At 44.1% G+C, this 6,839-nt stretch overlaps 1 protein-coding gene across 4 annotated transcripts; it reads right to left on the reverse strand.

Annotated features, from left to right (window-relative positions):
* Window positions 1-2,149: 2,149 nt before the first annotated feature.
* Window positions 2,150-4,228, reverse strand: LOC123061093 (uncharacterized). 4 transcript variants are annotated; one of them, XM_044484015.1, is made up of 4 exons: window positions 3,600-4,228; window positions 3,357-3,431; window positions 3,218-3,261; window positions 2,150-2,807 (listed from the first exon to the last, which is right to left on the reverse strand). In XM_044484015.1, the coding sequence occupies exons 1-3, from the start codon at window positions 3,942-3,944 to the stop codon at window positions 3,235-3,237; spliced, it is 447 nt and encodes a 148-aa protein (XP_044339950.1). In that variant the 5' UTR covers window positions 3,945-4,228; the 3' UTR covers window positions 2,150-2,807; window positions 3,218-3,234. The 4 variants fall into 4 exon arrangements, with proteins under 4 accessions (XP_044339950.1, XP_044339947.1, XP_044339949.1 ...); XM_044484012.1 differs by having other exon boundaries at window positions 2,150-3,113; XM_044484014.1 differs by having other exon boundaries at window positions 3,214-3,261.
* Window positions 4,229-6,839: the final 2,611 nt, after the last annotated feature.

Consider the following 6,839-nt stretch of genomic DNA (forward strand, 5'->3'; position numbering starts at 1 on the left):
TTACTAAATGGGTAGAAGATATTCCAACTAGTAGTGCTGATCACAACACCTCTATTAAAAATTTAAAATGATTAAGGAAGTTATTTTCCCAAGGTTTGGAGTCCCTAGATATTTAATGACTGACGGTGGTTCACATTTATCCATGGTGCTTTCCGTAAAATGCTTGCCAAGTATGATGTTAACCATTGAATTGCATCACCCTATCATCCTCAGTCTAGTGGTCAAGTTGAACTTAGTAATAGAGAAATAAAATTAATTTTGCAAAAGACTGTCAATAGGTCCAGGAAAAATTGGTCTAAGAAATTAGATGATGCACTTTGGGCTTATAGAACAGCATATAAAAATCCTATGGGTATGTCTCCTTATAAAATGGTTTATGGAAAAGCTTGTCATTTGTCTCTTGAGTTAGAACATAAAGCATATTGGGGAGTTAAAGAAATTAATTATGATTTCAAACTTGCTGGTGAAAAGAGATTATTTGACATAAGCTCATTAGATGAATGGAGAACCCAGGCCTATGAAAATGCAAAATTATTTAAAGAAAATTTTAAAAGATGGCATGACTAAAGAATTAAAAAATATGAGTTTAAAGTTGGAGAATATGTTCTTTTGTACAACTCTCGTTTTAGATTTTTTGTAGGAAAGCTCCTCTCGAAATGGAAAGGACCATATGTCATCAAAGAGGTTGACCTATCTAGAGCCATCAAAATAAATAATTTCGAAGGCACTAACCAGAAAGGTTGTCAATGGGCAACGAATAAAGCATTATATCTCAGCTACGCCTATTAATGTCGAAAGTAATATTATTCAAACCTTGACACCGAAAGAACACATAAAAGAGTCCTTCTGGAACACTCCAGAATTGTGAAAATAAGGAGGCCCGTGATACGTAAGTAAACGGACTCCGAAAAATTTGCAAAAATATTTTTTTATCAGTTTGAAATATTTTAAAATTTTGGAAATAAAGGAACCACCAGGGACACCTCCCGTGCTCCGTTTTTCTTCCATATACTTTGAGAGTTTGCTTAGTGATCTATCCTTGAAATTGTGTGCAACTTATATAATAAAATTAGTTTTAGTTTTGCTTTCTTTATTTTCATGTTGCAAATGAAGAAAAAAATTAAGGAAGAAAGAAAAAAACAAATGAAATAAATGAACAAAGGAAATAAATAATGAAAAGATTATATACTAATCCTATGGTAGGTGATGGCGCCACATAAGGAAAAGTATAGGTAGAAAATTTTATTAGAGATTGACAAACATAGCATTAGTCAATGATGCAACTCATGGAAGAATTAATAAGGGAAGAGAAGATTCACATATAGATATACTACCATCTTTTGTGATTGTGAGCCCTCATCAAAATATTATATGTCAAAATTGTTGACGTTGGGCAAGGAAGACAACTTAATAGTTTATGTTTGTTTATATTCACAAAGAAGTCATATTGTCATAGATTCTTTAACATGTGGTGCTTGGCCCCTATCTTTGCTAGCCAAAAATTCTGTACTAAGTAGATATACTACTTGTGCATACAAAAACCCTTAAACCCAAATCTTTTTCAAGTGTCTGATAACCCACAAGTATAGGGGATCAATTGTAGCCTTTTCGATAAGTAAGAGTGTCGAACCCAACGAGGAGCTAAAGGTAGAACACATATTCCCTCAAGTTCTATCGACCACCGATAAAACTCTACGCACGCTTGACGTTTGTCTTACCGGAAACAAGTATGAAACTATTTTGCAAGGATTAAACTACGAGTACTTTGCGAGATTAAAACTACAGATAAATTGTAAGGTAATAAAAGTGAAAAGCTTTTGGCAATAAGAAAGTTATTTGGCCCTAGAAAACCGATAACAAGTATCGGTAATCATTCTTGTAACTTTATATGAGGGAGAGGCATTAGCTAACATACTTTTTCTACTTGGATCATATGCACTTATGATTGAAACTCTAGCAAGCATCCGCAACTACTAAAGATCATTAAGGTCGTGAAACCAACCATAGCATTAAGTATCAAGTCCTCTTTGTTCACATACGTCATACTCTACCTACTCGGATTTAAGTTTCTGTCACTCTCGCAACCCACCGTAAGCGAACCATACACATATTGCAACACCTTACAACGGGGGGCCCTCACATTTGCACGAGAACGGAAGGCACGGTAGGACAACACCATAAATAAAATATACAATCATACTCCCTCCGTCCGGAAAAAGTTGTCAAGCGCACAATGTATTATCTTTTTGCAAAAAAACCTCAAAATATTAAACCCGTCATGATTCAGCCCATCTCCTTCCTTCCTCGCCCATCTCCTTCCTTCCTCTCCCCCGTCGTCTGCGCCTTACAGCCACCGTCGGTCGCGCGTCGCCATCCACCTTCTGGCCCAGCACGCGACCAACACCAGCGCCGCCGCCCGCCTAGCCCTGCGCCGCAGCTTCCCACCTGCGCCACTCGGCACAAAATCGACCTGCACCGCCGCCCGCTCGGAGTTGCGCCGCCGTTGCCTGCCTGTACCCACACCGCCGCCCGCCTGGTGATGTTCCATGTCCACGTGGTGGAATCTCCCCAACACTTGCGCCACTCACCTTCGCCGCCCACGGCCGCCCACCTGCGGCTCGACTTCGTCCGCTTCGGCCGCCGGCGCCGTGGAAAATTCCGGCCACTCCCGCATCCCATGTTGTTTCTGCTAGTGGTCAACGTTGTCGCCGTGGACCTTTCGTGTTGCTGTTGCCTTTGTCCCCTGCCCCGCCTCTGCTGGTGCTGTTGCTTGTGAGTTTGCCCCGCCCGCCTCTATTGCTGCTGCTCTGTTCACAATCAGCACATGATAGAAATAGAATTGGCACTTGATTTGTTCGCGATTTGAATTGAATTGAGTAGGCCAAGGGGAAATTGAAATTCCAAAACAAAACTTGGAGAGCAACAACACATGTTCAGGGTTGTTCACAATCAGGTTCAGGGTGAATTGGCACTTGATTTGTTCACAATCAGGTTCAGGGTTGACAGATTCAGGTTCAGGGTTTGTTTCAGTTTATAGAAATGGCTACAAGTGTTTTTTCTGTACCCCATCATTGAAATTTTTTGGTTAGGAAGAATTGTCTTATTGCTGCTTGCTGCAAAAAGAAAGAAAGAAACAATGTTTATGTACACTGATTCTCTATATCAAGTTCATGTTCATTTAAAAAAAAATCAGTAGTTCAGTTAACCACTAACTTACTAAAAACCTTCAGCACTTCATTTCTTCTTCTGAATAAACATGACCTACAAAAAAAATTGCAAGCAATTGTACATTCAAATTTACATCAAAGTACATATTCAGAGTTAAACTGAATTTACTACATTCAGTCAAGCTTAACTAAATTTGAGCTTGCAGCATTCGAAATGCTCAAGCCCACGTCCTCCCAGTGTGCATATATGCTGGTTATGGAGATCTGCACAAGATATGATTGCACACATTAGAACTTTGAAAAATCTTGTGCATCATCTGTAACAAGCAAGCCATGGATAGTAAGGCCGAAACATGCTCAGATTGTGTTAGCTAGAACCACAGGAAATCATCCGATTGTCTGAATCCCAAAATGCCGAGAGAATGAACTCACCTCGTCAAGATTTGCAGCGTTGGCAATTTCATCCACGGTGAGGTAACGCACGGCCAGGTCGTAGACGCTACCGGCGGCGGAGCTGGAGGGCGCCTCGTCGTCCATGCTGACGGGGTGGGCATAGAAGCTCCTGCCTCGCGAGGAGGCCCCGCTTGGTGCCCCTGCGGCCGGGAAGCCCTCGCCGACACGCCACGCCGAGGGGCAAGTAGAGAGCATCAGGAGAAGGGGCGAGACGCCGCCACCGACGCTGCGGTGGCCTACAGTCATGTAGGGGGAGCAGAGCGACAAGGCTGGGGGCGAGGATAGCAAGAGGCAGCGGAGAGGGGCGCGCGCCAGCGTCAGCATCTTGGCGGCAGCGGCGGCTCAGTCGCCAAGATCCGTGGTCATCCTCCCCGCGTCGTTGACTTCTACATCATCCGCTCGAAGTCTGGAGGAGGAGGTGGTGGATGACGAGCTTGAGGACCTGCCATGCCTCCAGATCAAGCTCGAGGACATGAGCGCCATCGTCGGAGTCGATAAGTCGAGGGATTTGCCGAAAAGGGGATCCGTTTCCTCTTTATCTTCTGGTGCTGATGAAGAGAAGCGGCGAGACAAGGCGGAAAAGGCGGACGACGTGTGTTGACGCGACGGAGGAAGTGGCGTGGCAACGGAGTAGGCGGCGAGGCGGTAGAGCAGGCAGCCGGCGTTGGCGGACGCAGTAATTTCAAAAAAAATTCTACGCACACGCAAGATCATGGTGATGCATAGCAACGAGAGGGGAGAGTATCGTCTACGTACCCTCGTAGACCATAAGAGGAAGCATTATGACAACGCGGTTGATGTAGTCGTACGTCTTCACGATTGACCGATCTAGCACCGAAGGTACGACACCTCCGTGATCTGCACACGTTCAGCTCGGTGATGTCCCACGAACTCACGATCTAGTAGAGCTTCGAGGGAGAGTTTCGTCGGCACGACGGCGTGGCGGTGATAATGTTGTTACCGAAACAGGGCTTCGCCTAAGCACCACTACGATATTACCGAGGTGGATTATGGTGGGGGCACCGCACATGTCTAAAAGATCAATGATCAACATGTGTGTCCATGGGGTGCCCCTCCCCCGTATATAAAGGAGTGAAGGAGGCGGAGGGGCCGACCTCTCTAGGCGCGCCCAAGGGAGTCCTACTTCCACCGGGAGTAGGATTCCCCCTTTTCCCTTTGTTGGCATTAGAAGAGAAGGAAGGAGAGGGAAGGAAGGAAAGGGGGGCCGGCCCCCCTTCCCAATTCACATTGGGCTTGGAGGGGGTGCCCTCTCCTTTGCTTCTTCCCCCTCTTTTCGACTAAGGCCCAATAAGGCCCATATACCTCATGGGGGGTTCCAGTAACCTCTCGTCGCTCCGGTATACTCTCGTTTTCACCCGGAACCATTTCGATGTTCAAACATAGGCTTTCAATATATCGATATTTACGTCTCGACCATTTCGAGACTCCTCGTCATGTCCGTGATCAAATCCGGGACTCCAAACTACCTTCGCTACATCAAAACACATAAACTCTTAATACCGATCATCATAGAACGTTAAGCGTGCGGACCCTACAGGTTCGAGAACTATGTAGACATGACCGAGACATGTCTCCGGTCAATAACCAATCGCGCAACCTGCATGCTCATATTGGTTCCTACATATTCTACAAAGATCTTTATCGGTCAAACCGCATAACGGTATACATTGTTCCCTTTGTCATCGGTATGTTACTTGCCCGAGATTCGATCGTCGCTATCTCAATACCTAGTTAAATCTCGTTACCGGCAAGCCTCTTTACTCGTTCGTTAATGCTACACCCCGTAACTAACTCATTAGCTACATTGCGTGCAAGGCTTATAGTGATGTACATTACCGAGAGGGCCCAGAGATACCTCTCCGACAATTGGAGTGACAAATCCTAATCTTGATCCATGCCAACTCAACAAACACCACCGGAGACACCTGTAGAGCACCTTTATAATCACCCAGTTACGTTGTGACGTTTGGTAGCACACAAAGTGTTCCTCCGGTATTCGGGAGTTGCATGATCTCATAGTCATAGGAACATGTATAGTTATGGAGAAAGCAATAGCAACAAACTAAATGATCATCGTGCTAAGCTAATGGATGGGTCAAGTCAATCACATCATTCTGTAATGATGTGATCCCATTAATCAAATGACAACTCATGTCTATGGTTAGGAAACATAACCATCATTGATTCAACGAGCTAGTCAAGTATAGGCAAACTAGTGACACTCTGTTTGTCTATGTATTCACACATGTACTAAGTTTCCGGTTAATACAATTCTAGCATGAATAATAAACATTTATCATGATATAAGGAAATATAAATAACAACTTTATTATTGCCTCTAGGGCATATTTCCTTCAGTCTCCCACTTGCACTAGAGTCAATATCTAGATTACATTGTAATGATTCTAACACCCATGGAGTCTTGGTGCTGATCATGTTTTGCTCGTGAGAGAGGCTTAGTCAACGGGTCTGCAACATTCAGATCCATATGTTTCTTGCAAATCTCTATGTCTCCCTCCTTGACTTGATCGCGGATGGAATTAAAGCGTCTCTTGATGTGCTTGGTTGTCTTGTGAAATCTGGATTCCTTCGCCAAGGCAATTTCTCCAGTATTGTCACAAAAGATTTTCATTGGACCCGATGCACTAGGTATGACACCTAGATCGGATATGAACTCCTTCATCCAGACTCCTTCATTTGCTGCTTCGGAAGCAGCTATGTATTCCGCTTCACACGTAGATCCCGCAATGAAACTTTGCTTGGAACTGCACAAACTGACAGCTCCACCATTTAATGAAAACACGTATCCGGTTTGTGACTTAGAGTCATCCGGATCAGTGTCAAAGCTTGCATCGATGTAACAGTTTACGACGAGCTCTTTGTCACCTCCATGTACGGGAAACATATCCATAGTCCTTTTCAGGTATTTCAGGATGTTCTTGACCGCTTTCCAGTGATCCACTCCTGGATTACTTTGGTACCTCCCAGCTAAACTTATAGCAAGGCACACATCAGGTTTGGTACACAACATTGCATACATGATAGAGCCTATGGCTGAAGCATAGGGAACACCTTTCATTTTCTCTCTATATTCTGCAGTGGTCGGGCATTGAGTATGATTCAACTTCACACCTTGTAACACATGCAAGAACCCTTTCTTTGCCTGATCCATTTTGAACTTCTTCAAAACTTTATCAA

Source organism: Triticum aestivum, chromosome 3A, assembly GCF_018294505.1.
Source record: "Triticum aestivum cultivar Chinese Spring chromosome 3A, IWGSC CS RefSeq v2.1, whole genome shotgun sequence".
Lineage (NCBI taxonomy): Eukaryota > Viridiplantae > Streptophyta > Magnoliopsida > Poales > Poaceae > Triticum > Triticum aestivum.

Coding starts and splice junctions, on each gene's coding strand:
- LOC123061093 (XM_044484015.1), bottom strand. CDS start 3,944: ATGCTGACGCTGGCGCGCGCCCCTCTCCGCTGCCTCTTGCTATCCTCG. Junction 3,432..3,599: donor ACGCTGCAAATCTTGACGAG/GTGAGTTCATTC, acceptor TATCTTGTGCAG/ATCTCCATAACCAGCATATA. Junction 3,262..3,356: donor ATGCTGCAAGCTCAAATTTA/GTTAAGCTTGAC, acceptor TTTTTTTTGTAG/GTCATGTTTATTCAGAAGAA.